This window comes from Hippocampus bargibanti, linkage group LG17 (assembly GCF_051943395.1).
Source record: "Hippocampus bargibanti isolate YZ-2025 linkage group LG17, ASM5194339v1, whole genome shotgun sequence".
Taxonomy (NCBI): domain Eukaryota; kingdom Metazoa; phylum Chordata; class Actinopteri; order Syngnathiformes; family Syngnathidae; genus Hippocampus; species Hippocampus bargibanti.
The window spans coordinates 16,170,918-16,197,737 of NC_142750.1; the positions used below are offsets into that span (position 1 = coordinate 16,170,918).

Genomic DNA, 26,820 nt, shown 5'->3' on the forward strand with positions numbered 1-26,820 from the left:
GAAACTTGATTTACCGCTAATCCAATAGTGTCATTATACAACAAAACTTGGTTGTACATCTGCCGAGTCATCTGCCGCATACACGTTTTAATATTTGTGTCACAAAACGCAAATATTTACACTACGAGGAGCTGAAGTACAGTATAAGATAGTCGTGCTTGTGCCAGCATTTAGATTCTAACATGGAGTCTCCCCCCTCCCACACACACGCCAGCCGAGACTCAGTGGAAGGCGGGTGATTGGAACACTGCCCATACCGCCCCCCGCCCCCACAAAATGTTCTCATCTGATTTGCGCTTTTCTCCAGTGGTCATTTTGGTCTGAAAAAGTCATAAATCCATGCATTGGCGGAAAATTCTCATCCCTGACGTGTGGACACCCTAGTTTTAAGATGGCGTTCATTACGGACAATTCTTGACGAGCACAGAAGATCAAGAACAAAACACCCTATTTCTTTGTTTGGGTGGGGGTCACCTGCCAGTCACATCCTTAGAGGTCTCACTACATACGTGAGAATTTAAGTCCAACAGCAGAATGAGGGCGTGCTCTACGGCACACTCTGTATGGACTCCAAAAAGGCTGGGTATTCCGAACTGCTGTTTGTGCATACAATACATCTTTATTTATACACAAAGTCAGGACTGGTCCCCCCTCTCCCAAAGGCAGAGGGAGGCTATAATTTCCGTTATCAGTGTAAACCCGAATGTACAGTCATGAGTATGACCACACCTACTATGCGCCTCTCACTGTTGGGCAACACCAGAGTGGAACACCAGAGAGAGCTGGTATGAGAGCCCTGGCTGTGTGTGGAGGCAAGCCTATGTCAAGTTGGAACTTCACTGCAAGAGAGGTGACGTTCCATGTCCCAAGAGCTAGCTTTTGCAGCTGGGGATCAAACTTTGGCTCCCTCCCACTTCACTCTGTAGCTGACTGCTTTGGCCCTTCCTATATGTGGCGATGCCATGGGAAAGGGGACCCACTTTGCCTCTTTAGGTTGAGCCCAGCCAGGCGCCATCGGTTGTAGGCCCCTCCACCTCCAGGCCTGACTCCAGAGGAAGGCCCAAGTGACCCATGAGAAAATGCCTTTCAATGTTTTCATTCATCATAAGAGTCAAAGAGCCATGCTTTGTCTGAACCCTCATGGAGGATGTGTTGGCATGGGTGACCCTACTAGGGACATAAAACCCCAGGCAACCTAACTGAGGATCATTTGGACAAACAACCCCTCATGACCCTTACGGTGGGGTGATGGGTCCTGGAGGAGTTCATTTTCTTAAATTACGGTTTGTGTGCAGGTACACTTGGTCATCCATCCTAACATATTCCTTGAATGAAGGAAGGAAATGCATTTATTTGGCCATGTTGGACATTATAAACATTAAAATAATGAGTTAATCAGTGTGGATAGTGCTTTACTTTAAATAGATAGATAAGAGAATGAAGACGTGGTGTTCGGTTGGAGACGTGTGTGTTACAGGCACCAGGAGATAATCTCATCACACAAAGGAAGTGGAGATCACAACATCAAACACTGCACAACGGAGGTGAAATGTTACAACATGACCAATGCTGACTCGGCAGTCACAACTTGAGATCTCTCCGCCCCACCCCACCTAGAGGTCAAGGGACCCCATCAGAGGAACCACTTAGAGGACGACACCACAGACCGGATAATGTTAGGTGTTGGGGTAATTCGCCATACAAACATCTCTAAACATCGCTCGCTAATCTTTGTTTACATTTTGGACTTCCGGATACGTCATATCCTGCCTTCCTTTACATGATGTCGCATTTACATTACGTCACATCCTTTCACGTCACACACTGCGCACCGTATAAAATGCTCTCCCTTCTAGTTCGTCTCTCTCTCTCGCCATGGTCTCTCCTTAAGCCGACACCGCGATGCCTCCGCGCTCTCCAAGATAAAATCAACTTTCTGTTCTACACCTGGCTCCCTGATGATTTAACCATCCTCTTCGATCAACACCCGTCGAAGCAATGAACCAAGGGCGAACGATCAAAATAATCCAACATTAGGGGTGGAATGAACTGTTGATTTCTTTGTTAGAAATCAACAGCATGTAGCATGTAGTACCTTTAAATCTGGGCTCCGCAGTCTCAGTCTCTGTCTCACCAACTGATTTTGAGGACACCCGAATATTTTCTGTGTCAGGGAGCGGAGACCCAGAAATCTGTATTAGATCAATTAGGAATAAATTGTCTGTGAGTAACTTGCCAGTTTTTTAGGTGATCCATCTCACAACACGAACACGGCAATTGTTAGGTTACAACATTGCGCAATAAGGTCAATATTTAATTACGTTTATAATCATTAAGATGTAAAGGTAACTGTTAATGCTAATATTAGCTTGTCCTATTTTAACCTAACACTTGCCATGGTGAAACCAGCTTATTTAAGGGGCCAAGCTGTATCACCAGATGCCTCAGTCTCGGTGTGACACAACCAACACTAATCTGTGCATTCAAAAGAATTTTGCTAACGTTATCACTGGTGAATTTAAGATTCTGATTTTATTACATTGTTACATTACAACAATTTCATCACAAAGGGACAGTATTCCATCTGTCAATGAGTGTGATTGTGTGGCACATAACATTAGCATAAACAACTACCATAACAACCATAATTTACCTGAACACGATCGCAATCCGAGTAGCACTGTAAGCTAAAGTTAATCTTTTCTGCCATTGCAAAATTGCTTACAGCACAGGTGGGCGAGGATTCCCAAAACACAATCCATATTCTAAAATACATAAGTATGTATTCCTACAACCATTTGCACTCACAAGCACATAGGACAAGTTAGAGTGTTACATTAACAGTTAATGTTACACATGCATGACAGGTTAATGATTGCCCACATGCATATTTTTGGAAAATGGGAGGAAACACATGCGGGCACAAGTCAGAGTTGGAATCGAAACATGCACCTCTGCACTGTGAGGCAGACATGCTAACCAGTTGATAAACGTGCTTCTGGTCAAGTCATGAGACATGGACAATTTGTGAATATATATATACATATATATATTTTTATTGCACAGATGTAAATCATTGCAAATAAATAACACTTACTGGAATGATTGATTTTGTTCACAAAAGGTCATTATCTCGGAGGCCGTTTTGACACTGCGGGTTAAACAAAGGTGTAACTGTCAAGTTCTCGTTTCATTTTTTTAAAACCATCTGTCAGTTGACAGTATATATGATCAATGACACCAATGAACTACCTCAAGTGATATATCCAAATAACTGCTGGGAAAAAGATCTATTTGATACATGATTGAGCTTATTTGATATTAGCTTGAACAACAACAATGTGAATTACATTCAATCAGGCAAATAATAACAACAAAAAAGGACATGTTGATCTTAACGCTGTGTTAGTATTTGTATTCACATACACAACTTTCAAAAGATTTGCACCTCAAACCACATTTAAAGATTAAAACAGAGACGCCAGTCACTTAACAGAGTTGTGCCCTCTAGTGTTAATCAATGCAGAAAAGGTGGTAACGATTCTTAGTAATTGATCACAGACTATGCATTTTACACAAGATGCATTGGTGGAGCATTTTGTAATCTTCCATGGTTGCACACATCACATGAACTATTCCAGTTTTACTGCAAACGTTGATGTCTAGGTAAAGATAAACTTTGACTGCTGCCAATGAACAACGATCCATGGCACAGCCACTTGTTTCATGAATGCAGTGAAGACACTTACAGAGGATGACTTAAGCTACCACATTGAATCGTAGAACATGGAAAAAACATTACCAGAGTTGGTGCACACCGGTACAAATGAAAATACAGTAAAGTCTCGTTATATCGATATCGGATATATCGATAGTCCCGGTTATATCGATGCATTTTCTATGCACGCACGGAGAAAATTACATGCAAACAGGGTCGGATATATCGATAGTCCCGGTTATATCGATATTTTTTCGGACTCCCTTGAATATCGATATAACGAGACTTTACTGTAACACACAAAATGTGTCGCTGAGATGCTTTGGAAACATTATGTTGGTCAGTCCCATGGGAATTCAGGAGATTTGACTGAAATTTGGGGTTTAATTGATGTAAAATAGCAGAATGTTTTCAATTTGTTAGAATACAAAAGTAGTGTACTTAAAAAAAGTGTCATTAAATGACAGTAGTTGGGGCTTTCGTACAAGTGCTGTGTGTGTAGCGGCTGGAGCAAGAATGGCCATTCACAGTAGCGTGCTACGTAAAAGGGATGCAGAGTGCAGGAACAAAAAGTCTATCACATTAACATGAAATGTGTCTTTTTTGGGCCCATATGATGCTGCTAAATATTTTAAATGCTTCTTTATCACACAAGGAATTTCACAAAAGTCTCTGAATTTGTTTGTGTGCTTATTTAGTTATTTTGGACACCCAACAATTACTGTAAAATCCCTGTAATTCTCATTTGCCACTTTCAAAATGTCCAGAATTTTGAGAGTAATGGAATATGTGAACTGCATATTTGCGAATGCAATTCGTAGCGTATTTCCCTGTCCACTGTTTTCACCTGAGTGCAGTGATGAGCATAGACCCCAAAAGATTAGAAAATACCAGATGACAGTCGAGAGTTGAACATAAAAATACAATTAAATAAATAAATAAACAGAACAAAAACAAAACATACATTGATGGAGAGGCTTTAGTCAGTCCCGTTAAATCCAAAACATCGGAGGAATGTCGGTCCACTGGAAAGCACGAATGGGGAAAGACAAACACATTTGCCACATCTAACTGGCTCTTGACGTCCATGCAACACTGCAAATATTGACCAATAAATAAGAGCATGTCCTTCACACTTGTTTGGGTCAAATGTTGACTGTGAGCTGATTAGAAAGGTCTGTAGTTCCAGAAACTGGAGAAGACCGAGATCTGCAGGTACAGAGGAACAATCTGTTAGTCGCACATCTCCATCCATCCATTCATCCATCCATCCATCCATCCATCCATCCATCCATCCATCCATCCATCCATCCATCCATCCTTCCACGCTTATCCGAGGTCAGGTCGCGGGGTAGCAGCTTCAGTAGGGAAGCCCAGACTTCTTCCTCCACAGCCACTTCTTCCAGCTCTTCTTGGCAGATCCTGAGGCGTTCACAGGTCAGCTGTGTGACATAGTTTCTCCAGCATGTCCTGGGTTGTCCCCGGGGTTTCTGTCAGTGGGGCATCCAGGGAGGCATCCAGGAGGCATCCTGATCAGATGCCTGAGCCATCTCATCTGGCTCCTCTCTATGTGGAGGAGAAGCAGCTCAAGTCTGAACCCCTCCCGGTTGACCGAGCTTCTCACCTTATCTCTAAGGGACAGCCCGGATACCCTATGAAGAAAGCTCATTTTAGCCGCTTGTATCTCGTTCTTTTGGTCACGACCCATAGCTCATGACCATAGATGACGTTTGGGACGTAAACCCATCGGTAAATTGCGAGCTTTGCCTTTTGGCTCAGCTCCTTCTTGATCATGACAGATCTGTACAAAGTACGCATCACAGAGGACAGCGCACCAATCTGCCTGTCGATCTCTTGGTCCCTTCTACCCTCATTCGTGAACAAGACTCCCAGATACTTAAACTGCTCTACATGGGGCAAGATCTCCTCCTCGACCTGGAAAGGGCACTCCATCCTTTTCCGAATGACAACCATTTTCTCATATTTGGAGGTGCTGAGTCTCTATCCTTCACATTCGGCTGCGAAACGCTCCAGTGAGAGTTGGAGAGCCCCACTTGAAGGCCCCAACTGTGCCCAGCAGTCCCACATCATCTGCAAAAAGCAGAGATGCTATGAGGCCACCAAAACGGAACTTTTCAACGCTTTGGCTGCGCCTAGAAATTCTGTCCTTAAATGTTATGAACAGAATTGGTGACAAAGGGCAGCCTTGGCGGGGCTCAACCCTCACTGGACACGATTCTGACTTACTGTCGGCAATGCGAACCAAACTCTGACATCGGTCATATAGGGACAAAACAGCCTGTATCAGGGGTTCCTGCACCCCATACTCCCAAAGCATCCGCCATAGAACTCCCAGAGGGACACGGTCAAACGCCTTCTCGGAGTCCACAAGGCGCATGTAGACTGGTTGGGCGAATTCCCATGTACCCTTGAGGACCCTGCTAAGTGTGTAGAGCTGGTCCACTGTTCCACGGCCGCGACAAAAACCACACTGCTCCTCCTCAATCTGAGGCTCGACTTCTTGACGGACCCTCCCCTCTACAACCCCTGAATAGACCTTACCAGGGAGGCTGAGGAGGTTGTCGAGTTGAAACACACCCTCTGGTCCCCCTTTTTAAAAAGAGGGGACCACCACCTGCCAATCGACATGCACTCTCCCTGATGACCAGGCGATGCTGCAGAGGCATGTCAACCAAGAAAGCCCCACAACGTCCAGAGCCGAGAGGAACTCGGGCCGAATCTCATACACCCCTGGGGCCTTGCCACAGGGGAGCTTTTTAACCACATCCGTGACTTCAATCACAGAGATCGGAGAGCCCATCTCAGAGTCCCCTGACTTTGCTTCCTCCAAGGAAGCTGTGTTGATGGAGTTGACAAGGTCTTAAAAGTACTCTGAACACATGCTCGCAACGTCCCGAGTTGAGGTCAGCAGTACCTCTTCCTCACTGTACACAGTGTTAGTGGTGCACTGCTTTCCCCTCATGAGACACCGGATGGTGGACCAGAATTTCCTCGAGTCATCCAGAAGTTGGCATCCATGGCCTCACCGAACTCTTTCCATGCCCGGGTTTTTGCCTCGACGACCACCGAAACCACATTCCACTTGGTTAATCGATACCTTGCCAGCTGTCACTGGCGTCTCACAGACCATGTAGGCCCGATAGGACTCCTTCTTCAGCTTGACGGAATCCCTTACTGCTGGTGTCCACCAGCGAATACGGGGGTTACCGCCATGACGGGCACCGACCACCTTACAGCCACAACTCTAATTGGCCACCTCAACAAGAGAGGTACGTAACATGGCCCATTCGGACTGCCACATCCCCCGGGACGTGAAAAGTTCTGCCGGAGGTGGGAGTTGAAACTCCTTCTGACAGGGGATTCTGCAAGACGCTCCCAACAAACCCTCATAATACGTTTGGGCCTGCCGGGTCGGACCGGCATCGTCTTCCACCATCAGAGCCTACTCACCACCAGGTGTTAGGTGATCAGTTGAGAGCTGCTGGTGTTTGGTACATACGCACAAACAACAGTCAGGACCCATCCCCCCACCCGAAGGCACAAGTATGCCAACACCTGCTACAGGGATGCATCTAGGAAATTTAAAAAGGGGCCCAACTGGCCCCCTTGTTAAATTGTCTCAAAATGTGTCTCAAAATGGGGCACAATTCTAAAAGTGATTAGCTTGATTTAACCACATTGCCGAAGCATACAAACCGGATTGAAATAATCCAAAATACATTCATTGGAGAATGATATTTCTAAATTGCAAATAAAAAAAACATTATTTGACTAAAATCTATTTTTCTAATTTAGAAAAAAACTATTCAAGTCAAATAATTTATTGATACATAAAATAAACATTTTCTATTTTCCTTAGTTACCACAAAATCAATCCCGTGCTATTTTGATACTCTGTAGTATTAGAGAGAACACAAACAGAACACACTTAGCACAATATTTGTTAATAGTGTCTACTTGAACAAATTTCTTTGCTGTGAAGATTTGCTGCAACAGCTCTGCAATCATTCCCATTATCCACTAAATTTGAATCATTAAAAGCAGTTTGCTGAAACAAATTGTCAGTACCCTCCGTTGTTTCTTAAAAAAACCCAAAATATGTTAATTTGCTGACTTTTTTTAAGTATTTTAGAGTTTCTCTCCCTTTGTCTTTGAAGTCCAAGATGGCGCCCGAGTAGGCAGCCTCAGCAAGTGCTCTCATGAGCCTTGCTTTTTTTGGTTGTTTTTGTCTTGTTTTGTGTTTTCTTTTGTCACTTTGTGTTGTTGTGCGTCGTGTGGAACGGATACAGATTGTTTTTCAGCATTTTTGACCACGACATTCATCAAGGAGGAGATTGTGCTGTGCGGTTGTGCTTTTTCGGCAGCATGAATATGCCAGTACTGTTTTTGAATGGGAGGAATGTTGGAGCCATTCGACTGTCATCGCTGGACACCAAAGGGGCCATTGTGCTTTTTTGCGCCTGTAATGGGCAGCATCTTCACAGCCCCGCTTTGTTTAGCGGAAAGGTCAGTGCTGTTGGACAGTCTGCGGCTAGATGGATGCATGGCTTGGGGAACCCGCGTGTTTGCTTTCAACATTTAGCTTGTAGTCGACGTGCACATTCCACCATGATGTCCCTGATCCACTGGTGGAAAGACGCTTTGATCCTCTCCTCTTTCATCTAGAACTGCTTGTCATGTCATCACAAAGAGGGTACAGCAAGTCCTGAAGAATGAATGTCTCTCTGTGTCTTTGTTTTGTCATATTGTCTCTATGCTGTCATATTATTTGTTATTTAGTTTTTTTGGTTCTTTTGACTTCAAGACGGCGCCACGAGAGTGGCTGCCTTTCCAGCAGCTCATGTATTTTGTTTTTCTACTTTCATTCCTTTCATCACTTTGCTGCTGTGAAATGTAAATTTCTCCACTGTGAGACTTATAAAGGCATATCCAATCCAATCCAATCCATATTGCAACCATGTATGTCGCTGTCGTTTGATGTAAATACAGCAATGCACCATGGGTAAGTGAATATTTGATGACAGTACTTTATCTCTTTCGGCAGTTTTGGCTGTTTAAGTAAATTTGTTTCCACAGAAGTACGTCATATGTGGCACAGATCATGTAGCAATATGCGGCAATCGTAATAGACGTGCGCCGGTGCTGGCGCAGTGGAGTTACAAGGTTGCGCCAGTGGCTGTCAAAATGCGTAAATGGCGCAAGGGCACGGCCCAGATGCATCCCTGCTGCTCTCCTCCTCTCACTGTGGGCTACTCCAGAGTGGAAGAGAGTCCAACCCCTCTCGACAGGGCTGGTACCAGAACTAAAGCTGTGTGTGGAGGCAAGTCCGACTATCTCTCGTCGGAACTTTTCTTCCCCCGACACCAGCTCGGGCTCCTTCCCTGCAAGAGAGGTGCCATTCCACGTCCTAAGATCTAGTTTCTGGAGTCGAGGATCGGACCACCAGGGTCCCCACCTGTGGCCACCCAGCTCACATCGCACCCGACACCTTTGGCCCCTCCAATGGGTGGTTAGCTCTTGAGAAGGGGGGCACATATCTTCTAGCCCGTTAATTTTTTTGGGGTGGTCTCATTTTTTATATCATGGAAAAAGCATTTGAAAATAAGTGTGGAGACATTTTAGATCAAGTGTGGACAGACAGGTGGAGTGGATGTAAAATCCCCCAGACCCACTGTTTCAAGTGCCAGGATTTAGTGATGGTGGAAAAAAATTGTTAAAAAAAAGTGTGCCTTTCATGGGCAACATTTTTCACAGCCCCATTTTGTTTTGCGGAAATGTCGCTGCTGTTGGAGAGTTTGTGCTGTTGCAGTTGGATAAATGGCTTGTGAAGCCATAGATGAGGATCAGGACATAGGAGCGTCGGCGCAGAGCTTCTTCTTTTCCTTTCGGCTTTTCCCTTCAGGGGTCCCCACAGCGAATCAGTGTCCTCCATCTAACCCGGTTTTGGGCATCCTCTTCTTTCACACCAGCTCCCTTCATGTCCTCTTTGACAAAATCCATATACCTTCTCTTAGGTCTTCCTCCTGCCTGGCAGTTCAAGGCTCATCCTCCTTCTTCTGATATAGTCAATCTCTCTCATCTGGACATGTCCAAACCATCTCAGTCTGGCTTCTCTGACTTTCTCTCCAAAGCCTCTGATACACTGATTCCTGATCCCATCCAACCTGGTCACTCCCAACGAAAACCTCAACATCTTCAGCTCTGCTACTTCCCGCTACGCTACTATCTTTTCTTCAGAGGCACTGTCTCTAGTCCAAACATCATTGCTGGTCTCCCCACCATTTTATAAATCTTTCCTTTCATCCTAGTTGAAACCCTTCTATCACACATCACAACTGACATTTTTCTCCAGCCGTTCCAGGCTACCTGGAAACGTTTCTTTGCCTCTTTTCCACAGTCTGGACAGTTGACCCCAAGTACTTAAAATCCTGCACCTTCTTTATCTCTTCTCCCTGTAGCATCACTCTTGTACTTGGGACCCTCTCATTCACACACGTATATTCCGTCTTGGTACGACTCGTCTTCATTCCTTTCCTTTCCAGGGCAAACCTCCACCTCTGTAGTTTCTCCCCCACCTGTTCCTTGATCTCGCTACGGATCACAATGTCTTCTGCAAACAGCATCGTCCAAGGAGATACTTGGCTAACATCGTCTGTCAGGCTGTCCATCACCATAGCGAATAAGAAGTGGCTCAGAGTCCCATCTCTACCTTGAAATCCTTCGTCACACCGACAGCACACGTCACAACTGTTTACAGTCATGATACATGTCTTGCACCGCTTTGACATACTTTTCTGTCACTCCCGACTTCCTCAGCTCTTGTCTGGGCACCCTGTCATACGCTTTCTCCAGGCCCACAAAGACACAATGCAATTCCTGATGACCTTCTCTGCACTCCTCTATCAGCATTTTTAAAGCACACACTGCATCTGTCATACTCTTTTTTAGGCATGAAGTCATACTGGTGCTCACAAATCTTCACTTCTGCTCTTAGGCTAGCTTCAACTACTGGTTCCCATAGTTTCATTGTATGGCTCATCAACTTTATTCCTCTGTAGTTCCTACAACTCTGCACATCTCCCTTCTTAAACTGGGCACCAGTACACTTCGTCTCCATTCTTCAGGCATCTGCTCACCATCTAAGATCCTGTTGAACAACCCAGTCAGGAACACCACCACCACCACCTCCCCTCTACACTTCCATACCTCGATTCGTAAACCATCAGTCCCGAGTGCCTATACCACCCTTCATCCTCTTCAGTGCTCTCCTAACTTCATCCTTGCTTATCTTTGCTACATCTTGGTCGACTACAGTCACATCTTCTACTCTTTGTTCCTTCTCATTTTCCTCATTCATCAATTCTTCAAAGTACTCTTTCCATCTTGCTCTCACACGACTGGCACCTGTTAATACATTGCCATCTCTATCCTTAATCACCCTAACCTGCTGCAAGTCCTTACCATCTTTGTCTCTCTGTTTCGCCAACCTTTAAGGATCAGTCTCGCCTTCCTTGCTGTTCAGCCTAACATACAAGTCATCGTCGGCCTCTTGTTTGGTTTTCGCCACCTTTACTTTCACTGTGCGCTGTATCGCCCTGTACTCATGTCTACTGCCGCTGCTCACCTGCAGAAAAAATAGCATGTGATTGTAAAGTGTCCTTGAGAGTTTTGAAAGGCGCATATAAACGAAATGCATTATTATTATTACTATTATTATTATTATTATTATTATTAATCTCTTCCGTCCTTTCAGTGTCCATCTTCTTCTTTGCTAACCTCTTTTTCTGTATACACTCCTGCACCTCCCTATTCAGCCACCAAGTCTCCTTATCTACTGTTTTTCCAGTTGATACACCAAGTACTCTCCGGCGTGTCTCTCTGATTATGTTTTGGTGTAGTTTGCCAGTGGACTTAACGAAGGAATGTCGGCGCAGAGCGCAGATGCGTATTTGGAACTGAGAGTTGCAGAATGAAATTGAAATGGATATGCACAGATGGAATACGAGAAGGGAGTCATTTATCGTCAATGGACGAGTTACATCATCTTGACAGCACTGGGTAGCTCCTTCAACCAGAGACTGTTACACCCGCGCTGTAGGAAGGAGAGGTACCGCTCCTCGTTCCTACCGACTGCAGTCAGCCTTCTTAATAAGCACATGTGAATGAAAAAAAAAAATTGTACTGTAAACAGCACAGCCAGCTTCTGTTGATGCAATGACGCTACATCTACCAATATGCTTTTCTATTACTTGCACTATCTACAGTTTTTTTTTGTATTTATCTGTATTGTATCTTGTATTCACCCCCCACACCCTTACACAGTGTACAGTTTTCCCCTTTCAAATTGCTGCTGTGGACTGCAAATTTCCCCATTGTGGGACTATAAAGGATTTCTGATTCTTGTTGACTTTGAAATTTAGCTTGTGGCACACGTGTGCAGATTTTAAGCATGATGTCTCTGATCCACTGGTGAAAGGACACCTTTATTTTCTCTTAATCAACAACTATGTCAAACTATAAAGTGCATATGCTGGAAAAGTGAAGTGATTAGGATTGCATGACTGTCCGTTTGTCATCTTACTTTGATATTGTATGTTGAGTATTTGAGTTGAGTAGTTGAAGCTAGACTAAGAGCAGAAGTGAACATATGTGAGCAGATGTATGTCTTCATGCCAAAAAAGCGTATGACAGATGCAGTGTTTTCTTTAAGAATGCTGATAGAGAAGTACAGGGAAGGTCAGAAGGAATTGCATTGTGTCTTTGTAGATCTGGAGAAAGCGTATGTTAGGGTGCCCAGAGAAGAGCTGTGCTATTGCATGAGGAAGTCTGGAGTGACAGAAAAGTATGTAAAAGCGGTACAAGACATGTGTCATGACAATAAGACAGTTGTGAGGTGTGCTGCCGGTGTGACGGAGGAATTCAAGATGGAGGTGGGACTCCACCAGGGGTCAGCTCTGAGCACCTTCTTATTCACTATGGTGATGGACAGGCTGACAGACGATGTTAGACAAGAATCTCCTAGGAGCATGATGTTTGCAGATGACATTGTGATCTGTGGCGAGAGCAGGGAACAGGTGGGGGAGAAAAAAGAGAGGTGGAGGTATGCCCTGGAAAGGAGAGGAATGAAGATGAGTCGCACCAAGACGGAATATACGTGTGTGAATGAGAGGGACCCAAGTACAAGAGTGATGCTACAGGGAGGAGAGATAAAGAAATTTGGAGAGAAAGTCAGAGAGGCCAGACTGAGGTGCTTTGGACATGTGCAGAGGAGCGACAGTGACTATATCGGAAGAAGACCGAGAGGAAAACCTAAGAGGAGGTTTATGGGTGTTGTCAAAGAGGACATGAAGGTAGCTGGTGTGAGAGATGAGGATGCACAAAACCAGATTAGATGGAGGACACTGATTTGCTGTGGCGACCTCAGAAGCGATAATCCGAAAGGAAAAGAAGAAGAATATTTTGCTAAGTGCTTTGTACAGCCGCAGCTGTCGTGAAAGTGCAAACGTTCAGCCAAACGATTAGTCTCTGCCAGTACAGAGTCAATAATCCTTCTATCAATAAAATGACTATTATTCCAGGATTTCCTGTGAAAGAATACGCTCCTCTGACAACTCGAGGCTTCTCCAAGCTCTCCGCTAAGCACCCTCCTCCTCCCCACTTTTTGAGAAATAGTCATTGTACAATGAACTGGCAGTTATCAGAAGTATTCAAGCTTCTGAGGGAAGGTTCTTATTCACTATCATCCCGTTGAACTCGACATTTGGGGTGTAACACTTAATTCAAAGTCAAAAGGCAAAGTCAGCTTTATTGTTAAATATGCTAATATGCGTAACATACAGCACAGATGAAATTACTGTCCTCTCTGTTAAAAATGCTAAAAAATGAATGTGGATGCGAGCCACACTGTTACGACAACAACGGCTGTCAGAGCAAGTCTCGTAACAATGTCCTTGAAATTCCACAACTCTACCCGATCGCAAGAATACTTGTTTCACAGGTAGAAAGGATTGGATTGGATTGACCTTTATTAGTCTCACAGTGGAAAAATTTACATTTCACAGCAGCACAAAGGCTTGAAATCGTCGAGTATATACAAATGTAGGTGGTTTTTGAAGGTAAGGTTTTCGACGTGTATACTCGTCCACGACTGAAAAAAGTTTTTTTTGAAAATGTGTAGACTCGTTTCTGCAGAGGAAGGGGTTAAATGGGTATTGTATTGTATTGTATTGTATTGTATTGTATTGTATTGTATTGGATTGGATTGTATGTGATGTACAATGTAACATGGAAGATCAAAGATGGCAAATCCAATTTCAAGAAGATTAAACCCAACAACAGTTTATTTTTTGCCCAAGTGCTTGTACTCAACTTGCAGGTGCATGATATCGTTTACATTTTGATTGAGTTGAAGCACCTGTGGCTTTTAGGTTGAGCTGAAGAAAGCAAAACTGGCAGTGTTTTTGATTTCTGGATGTGTATTATAGGTTGGTGGTGTGTAGGATGACGCTGGCAGTGAGAAAGATGAAGAAACCAAAGGCTGAAGTAAGGACAAAATGGTGGAAGTTGAAAAACGAAGAGTGTTGCATGACATTTAGGAAGAAGGTAAGACACGCACTGGGTGGGCAAGAGGTCATTCCAGATGACTGGCAAACTGCAGCGAACATAATCAGAGACACAGGTCGGAAAGTACTTGGTGTATCGAGTGGAAGAAAGGTAGATCGGGAGACTTGGTGGTGGAATGGGGAGGTGCAGGAGTGTATACAGAGAAAGAGGTTAGCAAAGAAGAAGTGGGACAGTGAGAGGACGGACGAGAGTACACAGCAGTACAATGAGATGCAGCGCAGGGTTCAAGTAAAGGTGGCAAAGGCCAAACAAGAGGCTTATGATGACTTGTATGCTAGGCTGGACAGCAAGGAAGGAGAGACTGATCTTTACAGGCTGGCGCGACAGAGAGAAAAAGACGGTAAGGACTTGCAGCAGGTTAGGGTGATTAAGGATAGAGATGGCAATGTGTTAACAGGTGCCAGTAGTGTGAGAGCAAGATGGAAAGAGTACTTGACTCCTGGAATGGAAAGAGTACTTGAGGAGACGTGACTGTTGTGGACCAAGACATAGAAAACATTAGCAAGGATGAAGTGAGGAGGGCGCTGAAGAGGATGAAGGTGGGAAAGGCACTCGGGCCTGATGATTTACCAATCGAGGTATGGAAGTGTCTTCGAGAGGTGGTGGTGGTGTTCCTGACTGGGTTATTCAACAAGATCTTAGATGGTGAACAGATGCCTGTAGAATAGAGACGAAGTGTACTCGTGCCCATTTTTAAGAACAAAGGAGATGTGCAGGGTTGTACTAACTACAGATGTTTGGACTGGAGACAGTGCCACTGGAGACAGTGCCACTGAAGAAAATACAGGAAGCAGAGCTGGAGGTAGCAGAGCTGAAGATGTTGAGGTTTTCTTTGGGAGTGAGCAGGTTGGATAGGATCAGGAATGAGTACATTAGAGGGACAACTCATATTAGAGGCTTTGGAGAGAAAGTCAGAGAAGCTACACTGAGATGGTTTGGACATGTCCAGAGGAGAGAGAGTGACTATATCGGGTGAAGGATGCTGAGCCTTGAACTGCCAGGCAGGAGACCGAAGAGGAGGTTTATGGATGTGGTCAAAGACGACATGAAGGTAGCTGGTGTGAGAGAAGAGGATGCACAAAACCGGGATAGATGGAGGACATTGATTCACTGTGGCGACCCCTGAAGGGAAAAGCCGAAAGGAAAAGAAAATTATATGTCTATGGAAGTAGAGAATCAAGCCTAAGTGAGTAGAACAAGGTGTTTAGGTGGAGATTAAATTGCTCTCAGTAAGACACACACACACACACACGCACACACACGCACGCACACACACACACACACACACACACCCGCATGCACTCACCTTGTCTTTGAGCTGCTGACAAAGCTGTAGCGAGATGGTGAAAAACACTAGTGTGTCATTTAGCCAAGGGACGACACACTCCACTTTATGCACATGGCTCACTTCAAACCGGTTGCTGTTGAGCTCACTGAGGAGGCAAGAAGAAGCAACACAATATAAATTAACAAAGTAGTGCCCATAAACTTTGAGAAATGTTTAAAATAGTTTGCGATGAAACGCAATTTACAGTGGCTTGAAAAAATATTCATACCCGTTTCTTTCGCACATCTTGCCACGTTCTGACTACAACCATGAATATATTTTATTGGCATTTTATGTGAAAGACCAACACAAAGCGGTTCACAATTGTGAAGTAGAAGGAAAATTATACATGACTTTCAATTAAAAATAAAAAACTGAAAAATGTGGCGTGCAAAAGTATTCAGCTCCTTTTTCTCTGAGTGCAAACAGTTGCCTTCAGAGGTTGCCTGATGATCAACTGTTGACGTAATGATCAAATGGAGTCCACCATCGTGTAATCCACAGGTGTCAAAGTCAAGGCCCGCGGGCCAAATCCGGCCCGCCACATCACTTTTTTTCGGCCCGCGAAAGCAAATCAAACTTGTTAAATTCCATGATGATTGCTAAAATGTGAGCCAAAATGTCATATTTTGGGATGTCAACCACAATAAAAGTCATTATTCTTGACTTCAGATTTGAAAATGAGTTATTCATTAATTTGCTGTGTGCTCTATATGTAATATTTGAAGGGATTTAAACATTTTAATGGGTTCCCCAAATTCATAACGGCCCTCGAGAGGAAACCATAACTACAATGTGGCCCGTGGCAAAAAATGACTTTGACACCCCTGGTGTAATCTAACATTAGTATAAATACAACTGTTCTGTGATGGCCTCAGAGGTTTGCTCTGATGAAACTGGTCAGTGAACAGCATCATGAATTCCAAGGAACACAACAAACAGGTCAGGGATAAAGTTGTGGAGAAGTTTAACGCAAGGTTAGGTTATAAAAAGATTTCCCAAGCTTTGAACATCTCACGGAACATTGTTCAATTGTTCAAATGGAAAGACGATGGCACAACTGCAAACCTATCAAGACATGGCCATCCACTGAAATTTACATGCCGAACAAGGAGAGCACTGATCAGAGATGCAGCCAAGATGCCCACGCTAAGTCTGGAGGAGCTGCAGAGATCCCCCGCTCAGGTGGGGGAGTCTGTCCATAGGAAAACAAGTAGTTGTGCACCGCACAAATCTGGCCTTTATGGAAGAGTGGCAGGAACAAAGCCATTGTTGAAAGAAAGTCATAAGAAGCCACGTGGAGGACACAACAAATGTGTTGAAGGGGCTCTGGTCAGATGAGACCAAAGCGGACCTTTTTGGCCTGAATGCAAAATGTTATGTGTGACGGAAAACTAACACTGCACATCACTCCCAACACAGCACCCTCACTGTCTAACATGGTGGTGGCAGCATCATGTTATGGGGCTGTTTTTCTTCAGCAGTGACAGGGAAGCTGGTCAGAGTTGATGGGAAGATGGATAGAGCCAAATACAGGACAATCTTGGAAGAAAATCTGATGGAATCTGGAAAAGACTTGAGAACGGGGCGGAGATTCACCTTCCAGCAGGATAACGACCCTAAGCATAAAGCCAGAGCTACAATGGAATGGTTTAAAACAAAACATATTCATCTGTTAGAATGGCCCAGTCAAAGTCCAAACCTAAATCCAATCGAAAATGTGTGGCAAGATCTGAAAACTGCTCTTCACAAATGCTCTCCATCAATCTTGCTGAGCATGAGCTGTTCTGCAAAGAATGGGCAAAAATTCCAATCTCTAGATGTAAAAAGCTGGTAGAGACATACACCAAAAGACGACCTGCAGCTGTAATCGCAGCAATTGGAACAGGTATGGGCAAACTACGGCCCGCGGGCCACATACGGCCCGTTAGGCTTTTAATCCGGCCCGCCGAACTTGCCCAAATTATAGTACAAACAGTGTCTAAAACTCATGACAAAAAGTTAGCAAACAACAGGGCAGATAACTGAAAAGTTGCCTGACCCATTTTTCACAACTTGAAGCACAACGAGACAACTAATCACATTAAAAAACATTGTAACAAAGTATAAAGTTTTTTCTAAAATCAAGAATGCACCTACTACAAATGCTGCCTTGCTTAATTTACGGTAAATGTGCATGGCTGTAGATTTTGCTGCAGTAGTCGATTGTCATTGCGGTGCACAATGCAACGTTTGCATTGCTTCCTACGAGCCACTAAGCCCCTTTCATAAGTCTCACGTACACTTTACAGTCACGGTTTAATGTAAATTTACGTTTTTTTGCGTCACATATGTTGTTAGCTTCTTTTGAATCTTTCTTCTGGTCTGAGGTTCTGTGCATCTATTTTGGAAAAAGACATGCAATTGCACGACTTTATAACGCTTGCGAAAGTCCGGAAGAAAGAAGCAGGCTTCTGATTGGCTGCCGTGCCGAGTATGCAAATTTCAACTGCAGGTAGTCTATGTTTGTGTGCTCGGCGACGGTACACGTGTATTGTTTGCGCGTGAAGGCGAGGGCGTCAGTGAGGAGTTTGTTGAGCGCGCGGTCAGGACAAACCATCTATGATTTGGCGGAATTTAACACAAGTAGGTATTATTGAGCTGGAATATTTCGTTGTGTAATATGTTTTGAATGTTGAAAGTGATTCCATTTTTCAATAAATGTTGATTTCTTTAACTTTGCCCCTTCGATGGAAACTTATTAAAAACAGACGCAATCTTGATAAATCACAGTGCATATGTTATTTTAATCTATTTCCATTTCCTCCTCCAAGTATCTGTGAAATAGTCTGTAAATGCCATATCTTGCATATTCCTTGAGACAAATTTATTAACTGATCAGGGATATTTTTCACATTTGAAAGACAGTTAATAAATTGGGTTGTAGTGTTCTTACTGTGCTATGAGGTTTGTACACACTACGTTTAAAGGACAACCGGCACCATTTTTTGTTTTTGTTTCCCACTGACATCAGAAAAACGTTTTATAGCATCTAAAATACCCAAATCAGGCAGGCTGATATTTTTAGTTAAATGAAAAACACCAATAAAAGTGACTTCAAATGAATCCGGAAATGGCCAGTTTCAGAAGGTCCCACCCCCTCGTTCGTGACGTCACGCCAAGACGTCTTGCCTTTGATCGAGAATCAAAACAATGGCTTCAGATTCGGAGAAGATGTTTTCTTGTTACTCATCCAGCTATGAATATGATTGAAATAGTTCTAAAGAGGAAAGCATAAATGTTTGCAATTGATTCAAGGAGTCCTCCCATATCAATTCGAGCCGTCAATGACAGCAATGTAGCGCCCAGAAAATGCACAAGATGGCGCCCAAGCTCCGTTAGAAATGGGCTGATTTTTCTGCTGGGAATTTGTGTCAACGAATATCAAATACAGTAAAGTCTCGTTATATCGATATCCAAGGGAGTCCGAAAAAATATCGATATAACCGGGACTATCGATATATCCGATCCTGCGCCGAACTGCATTAAACAAAAGCCGCCAAAAGAGGGCAGCCAAGCGCCATATAAGAAACGGAGCTGGCCATTAGCTCCCTTTTTTGTTCCCCCAATGTTGCCTCAAAATGGCACATATAATTCTTTAATGATTGTAAACATGTATGCTTTAATCCTCAGAACTACAGTGTATTTGAAACATATTCATAACTGGATGTGTAACAAGAAAGCATATTATCCGAATCTGAAGCCATTGTTTGGATTCACAAGCAATGCAAGACGTCTTGGCGTGAAGTCACTTTTATTTGCATTTGAATAAAAAGTGACATCGGCTGTCCTTTAATACACAGTATGGAATGTTAATAATTTTCAAAATCATCGCGCTTCAGCAGACAAAACAAGAAACATTGTTGCAAAAAACGATTGCATTCATATACAGTACAGTGGGCATGTACATAACACAACAGGGAAACTGCAACGCTTACATCTTACTGTATTATGTATACAATTTAAAAAAGTCATCAATCTTCTTCTGCTTCCCATTTTTACCTTTTAACACAAACACTTCAATCTCGTCTGCTACACACGAGCTAGCGTCTGAAAATGAAAATGGCTCTGCTACACGGGTGCTGGGCACGTAACCAAGTCACCTGACCAAGTCGACCAATGGCGCGACCGATGGCGTGTCACGTGACAAAGTCACACGGCCAAGTCGACCAATAGCGCGACCGATGGCGGCTCATGTGACCAAGTCGACCAATGGCGCGACCGATGGCGGCTCACGTAACAAGACACGTGACCAAGTTGACCAATGGCGCGACGGATATATCGATGTAAACAACAAAAATGGCCGGCGGGGGATGAAAAGGAGCACCGTAATAACCGGATTATCGTAACAACCGGGTATCGTACTAAACGGTACTAATTATACATAAAAAGACTAGAAATGTGCAAGGGAAATGAAAATAATATCGTAATAAGCGGTACTATCGATATAACCAATATCGATATAACGAGACTTTACTGTAGTTGTCTTGGTGCAACACACAACGATTCAGCATGGCGCAATTTATGTGTTTTCCTTCTAATTTCACCATCAACAGGGATCAACGCGAAGTTTTCAGACCAAACAAAGTACCCAAAATGCATTGTGTGTTGCTTTCTCGGTCAGGGGCGGTCCAAACGTGACGTCACATTGGGATCGTCATCACCTCGAAAACAAGACTTCATGAATATTCAGCGCAAGTCTTAAAACGTGAACTATAGCTATATGCTGTGGAATCTTTGTAAAATACGCTCAGTCGAAGTCATTTGAAGTGATTTTATAAATTATGGACATAACTTGTTCGGAGTATTTCCGGCCCAAACACTCCCTCCAAATGCTCCTGGCCCGGTCCCTCTGTCAAATTTTAGAACCCAATGCGGCCCGCGAGTCAAAAAGTTTTGACACAGGGGGACTGAATACTGCACACCACATTTTCCAGCTTTTTTTATTAAAAAGAAAAAAATTAAGTCAAACATAAATGTCCTTGTACTTCACAATTGTGAAATGTTTTGTGTTGATCTTTCACATTAAATGCCAATAAAATATATTTGTTTGTGGTCAGAATGCGACAAAATGTGGGAAAGTTTAAGGGGTATGAATACTTTTTCAAGCCACTTGTATCTGTCTACAAAAAGAGTAGTGTGGTCTAAGGTCAAGGACCAATTCCAGACAGGCAAAATTATTATTTACATTACCAAAGTTATTGTGATATGGTGACACCCGAAGTAAGAAAGGCACTGGAGTCGGTGCTATATAAATATCTGAGCGTTATTAGTACATTTGAGGAGGTGCTAACAAGATTTAAATATCACGAACCCATATTGTTGACCAATTTCAAAACACATTCAAAACAAAACATTTGCAGTCTGAACTACCAGCCCAAGATGAGTGCAAAGCAGCATGGCTCACATCACCAGAATTTCCAGATTACCAGATAAAATCTGACACTAAGGCAGGAAAGCATTATGTATGTGTGTATGTGTGCATGTATTGTGAGGGGCATCTTGGACATGAAACGAGTCTGTCTTGCCTACAGTGTATTATTAAAGCTTGCATTAGAACCTTACATCGCAATAAGCAAAACAATTTAAAATGTGTTGAACTGTACATTTTTCATGCAGTCAGCTGACGATCGCTCAAACTTGCATCGTCTGCTTTGAATGGCTACCGTGTGTATCACTACCATCTTCATAGATTGATTGATAGAATGACAACAGATATATGTATTTCATCTTACAACATGGCTCCGGGATTGTGCAACACAGAGCTTCCAGATGGCTTGAAATTCTAAAAAAAAACAAGACAAAAAACTACAAATAAATAACATTACATATGACACAACTTCATGCGGTACAGTATTTAAATGATGTTCAAACCTTGGTGGTGTTGGGCGGCAGCACGTGAAGCTGGTAGACGGTGAGACACAGTTTGCTTAAATTGATGTAAAAATTCACCATCACATCACCGGGCATGGGAGGAGTGAACATTTTCTGAAGGAAGAATATATCTTTTTAGGGCATGTTTGTCTTGTGAAAACTACGATACTTTGGAGAGTTAAATAGACAGTAGCTAACACACACAGAGACACACAGACACACACACACGCACGCACACATACACACCATTTTTATTGACTTACAATTGCCAATTTATTTGTACAAATGGGGTTGGGAGGAAAGAAAATGTAGCTCCACTCACATTTCCTTGAAACAAATACAGGTAATATCCGATTTACGACCGGCGCGAGTTACGACCACCCGTACTTGCGACCACGACCGGCAGACATTTTTTATTTATTTATTTTCTTTAATTTTACGGCTGCCACAGCTACAGCCAGCAACGCGACAGAGACAGAGGTCCGTGCAGGATGATTTATTAAGCTACAGAACAAAGCACTGGTCCCCAAAAGAGGACAAGGGGAATAATAACAAATAAAAAATACCAAAAACGACGAGTGGGGGGGGGGCGGCAACGGGAACCCCGACAATGGCGAGAAGCAACTCGCACACGGTGGTGCAGAAACGGAACAATCCCAAAAGGATTACTGGATGTGGTGTGGGGGGCTCGGACCGACCACCGAAGACAAAGTCCTGGGTAATACGAAGTATAAATACAAGTTGACAGCGTCCCATCTTCGTACCCGCTGTCCTGAAGAAGGAAGCGGGGAGGCGTGGCCTCGTCCCCAGCTGTCAAACCGAACGTGACAATATCGAACAAGTAGGATGTTTATTTGCCGGAGCAGCATTGCACAACATTACGATACAAATTAACTGTTTCGTAACAAACGTTACCAGCATGACAGCACAGCAATCGGGGAAGGGAGGGGTGTCCACCGACGCCGAGATGGAGTGGGTGGGATTGCCGCGACGCAAACGCTGCGTCGGGCTCATGGTCGGCGCAGCCGCCTCCTTGAGACAGGTGACCTCTTCTGGCTTCCCCGTTAACAGGGAGGGAGATTTTTGGTCAGCGGTTTTTCTTGACAGCTCGCATGTGTGGGAAGCCGTGCAGAAAGCGTGTGCGCCGACACAGTAATAAAGATCGATAATACGAAATATAAAATGATTAAAATGACACTAAAAGTTATAATATTTATAAATGAACTGTCAACATTTTGGTATATTATAGTATTCAATACAAAATGTTGCTTAAAAACAACAGATTGAGATGGGGTCCCCAACCCCCGGGCCGCGGACCGGAATCGGTCCGTGGGTCATTTGGTACCGGGCCGTGAAGGAAGAATAAATAATTTACATAATTTCCGTTTTATTTATTATCAGAGTCCGAACCATGTTTTATTTTGAAAAATGAAAAGTCACCGCTTGCAGCGCATTTCCGTGACGAGGAATGGGTCGCAAAGCTAGCTTACTTGTGCGACATATTCAACCTGCTCAATGAACTCAAACTGTCTTCAAGTTGGCTGATAAAGTAGCTGCATTTAAAGCCAAACTGGATTTGTGGGGCACATGAATAGCGGTGTATTTGACATGCTGCAAACATTGGCGGGGTTTTTGGAAGAGATTGAGCCCGAGCCTTAATTCCCCTAGCTGATGCAGGAGCACCTGTCTTTGCTTTTAAAAGAGTTCGAGCGCTATTTCCCAGCCACAAAAGACCCACAAAATGACAAGGAATGGATCCGCAACGCATTTTCCAACAAACCAGGTGAATCTAGCATGCCTGTGAGAGAGGAAGAACAACTGCTGGAGTTCGCAAATGATGGCGGATTTAAAAGTATATTTGAGACAACAACTGCCGATGTTCTGGATTAAAGTGATGGCAGAATACCCCAAGATCGCCACAACAGCACTGAAAACCCTGTTGCAGTTTCCGGCATCTTATTTGTGTGAAACGGGGACAGCAACCAAAACAAAACTACGGAGTAGAATGGACATAAGCAAGACACTTCGGGTGTCATTGTCTCCCATTATCCCTAGATGGGACCGTCTCGTTGCAAAGAAACAAGCTCAGGGGTCCCACGGATTCAGTTGTAGTGAGTTTTTTTTAAATATTTTTCATGCGCTTTGTACTTGTTTTTGTGGTGTATCTTATTTTGAAGGAACGTTTAAACATTCCCACGGTGACCATTGAGCGTTAAGAGGCAAAGACGGTGTTACATATGTTGTTGTTGACACGATATTTCCAGGACTCTGCTCATAAATCTGGATAAAAATACACAATGGATTTACGTTTATTATTATTATATTTAAAAGAAATAAAAAAGTTTCCATGCCTGTCGTATCATTTTATTTTGTTGTATTTATCCACCGGTCCGTGAAAATATTGTCTGACATTAAACCGGCCCGTGGCGAAAAAAGGTTGGGGACCCCTGGTATAGGAGATGCCAGCGTGTCGTCATTTGTTATGATCACGTGATCCTCGCGTCAGCCATTTTGAATGCTTATCGATTTACAACCGTTTTGTCGGAACGGAACCCGGTCGTAACTCGGATGTTACCTGAACAATATATGTCGTTTTCATAAGTGTATTAACAGTGTCTGAATCTCATGACAAAACGTTACCAGACACCAGGGCAGACAACTCTGGAAAGTTGCCTGCTCAGCCATAAAGTTACCTGGCCCATTTTTCACAACCGATTGTTGCAAAGTATTAAGGATTTTTTTAAATTAAGGATGTACCTACCACGAATGCTCCCTTGCTTAATTTATGGTAAATATCCCTTGCTGCTGATTTTGCTATAATTGTCGTTCGTCATGTGGCACAATTCAATGTTCGCGTTGCGTCGTCTGCTGCTAGCCATGTGAACTCATCTTTCCAGGATGCTTTAAATAATAATCAAATTTATTTCTAAGCGCCTTTGAAAACTCTCAAGGACACTTTACAGTCATGGGAAAATGTATGTTTAAGCTTTGTAGCATCATAAATGTTAGCTTGTTTTGAATCTTTCTTCTGGGGCTGAGGTTCTGTGCATCTACTTTGGAAAATGATATGCAAATGCACAACCTTTAGAACGCTTGGGAAAGTCGGGAATCACAAAACAGGCTTCTGATTGGCTGCCGTGCAGAGTATGCAAATTGCTAAACGAACTGAAATTCTGAAATTTCCAAACCGAACAAAAATTTTAAAATCGGAATAATTTATTCCGATTTTGAAATCTTTGTTCAAACATTTGCTTTATTGAATAAAGCAAACGTTTGATTTGGAAAAAAAAAATATTTGGAGCACAACTGATGATGTGTCCCAAATTCACAACCTTACCATCCCTGAGACACAGCTCCCACACCGCTCTCAACATCAAGGCTAAATCTCATGTGAGGACCATCCATTGGCACAAACGGACAAAATAACATCATGTCCAGTGTTTCATGATTCTGAGTATCTGGATGTCATCCAGTGACTGCTGTGACAGGACAGCTGACAACATAGGAAAGTCTGTGTGGCAGCTTGGAGAGACAGCTGACAGTTTGCATACAAACCCTCCCCCCTCCCCCCTCTCGGAAGAGCAGACCACAATATGGTTTATCTCCAGCCTGTGTACAAACCCCTTGTCCAGAGGCAACCAGCTGTGACCCGCACGATCAAAAGATGGTCCACAGAAGCTGAAGAAGCTCTGCGGGACTGTTTTGATTCAACCAGGTGGGAGCTCTTTACTGAGATTCATGGGGAAGACATTGACTCACTCACCAACACCATCACAGACTACATTAACTTTTGTGAACAAAACACCGTACCCACCAGGACTGTGCGGTGTTTTGCCAACAACAAACCATGGATTAATCCCGACATAAAAGTCCTCCTGAAGGAGAAGAAAAGGGCTTTTGTGTCGGGCAACAGAGAGGAACTGAAGGCCGTGCAGATCCAACTGAGGAGGAAGATCAGAGAGGGGAAGAAGGCCTACAGGATGAAAATGGAGGAGCAGCTGCAAGCCAGCAATGTCGCTGGTGTCTGGAAGGGCCTGAAAAACATCTCAGGCCACAAAAGCCCAGTGACATTGAACGAAAAAGACAAGGACTGGGTAGATGAAATCAACCGCTTTTTCAATCGGTTTGACAAGACGCCAGCCGCCCCCGGCCCACCGTCAACTTCACCTGTAGCTGCACCTGCACCAACTCTCACTGTGGCCTTACCCTCCCTGCCCCCTCTCACGACCAGCTTTCCGCAACCAACAACTGCCCTCCCAACCGTTGCCACACCCTCAGCCGCCACTCTGCCTCCTGGTTCCTGCCTGTCTGTCACAACTGCGCAGGTGAGGAACCAACTGAGGAGGATGAAGGTGAGGAAGGCAGCAGGTCCGGATGACATCAGTTCCCGACTCCTCAAGACCTGCTCCGACCAGCTGTGTGACATTGTCCAGCACTTGTTCAACCTGAGCCTGAAGCTGGGCAGAGTTCCACAGCTGTGGAAAACGTCATGCCTGGTCCCAGTGCCCAAGATTGCCAACCCCAAAGAGCTCAACAGCTACAGACCGGTGGCGCTGACGTCTCACCTGATGAAGACGCTGGAGAGACTCGTCCTCGCCCACCTGCGACCGCTGGCAAGCTCATCGCTGGACCCGCTGCAGTTTGCCTACCAGCCCAGCATCGGTGTGGAGGATGCCATCATCTACCTCCTCCATACGGCGTTGCTGCACCTGGAGAATGCTGGGAGCACGGTGAGGATCACATTCTTCGATTTCTCCAGTGCCTTCAACACCATCCAGCCCAGTCTACTGGGGGACAAGCTGCAGCATGCCGGAGTCGACCATCACCTCACATCCTGGATTACAGACTACCTCACAAACAGGCCACAGTACGTGAGGGTAAAGAACTGTGAGTCGGACAGGCTTCTCTGCAGCACCGGAGCGCCGCAGGGAACAGTCCTGGCTCCATTCCTCTTCACCCTCTACACCTCGGACTTCAACTACAACACCCCAACCTGCCACCTTCAGAAGTTCTCTGACGACTCAGCTATTGTCGGCCTCATTACAGAGGGAGACGATAGGGAGTACAGGGGACTGACAAAGGACTTTGTGGACTGGTGCCAGCAGAATCACCTCCAGATCAACACTGGCAAAACCAAGGAGCTGGTGGTGGATTTCTGCAGGAAACAATCGTCACCTGCACCATTGAACATCCAGGGTTCGGACATTGAGAGGGTGAC

The 26,820-nt window shown here is 44.1% G+C and overlaps 1 protein-coding gene across 2 annotated transcripts in view; it reads right to left on the reverse strand.

Annotated features, from left to right (window-relative positions):
• Window positions 1-2,513: 2,513 nt before the first annotated feature.
• Window positions 2,514-26,820, reverse strand: part of rogdi (rogdi atypical leucine zipper) — a 51,832-nt gene continuing 27,525 nt past the window's right edge. Inside the window, exons 8-12 of one of the 2 annotated variants that reach the window (XM_089018874.1) lie at window positions 21,603-21,716; window positions 21,464-21,513; window positions 15,669-15,795; window positions 11,201-11,363; window positions 2,514-4,927 (exon numbers count right to left, since the gene is read on the reverse strand). In XM_089018874.1, the coding sequence (XP_088875000.1) occupies window positions 11,229-11,363; window positions 15,669-15,795; window positions 21,464-21,513; window positions 21,603-21,716 (426 nt within the window). In that variant the 3' untranslated portion in view covers window positions 2,514-4,927; window positions 11,201-11,228. The remainder of the gene's footprint in view (window positions 4,928-11,200; window positions 11,364-15,668; window positions 15,796-21,463; window positions 21,514-21,602; window positions 21,717-26,820) is intronic. The other variant, XM_089018875.1, reaches the window with a different exon arrangement.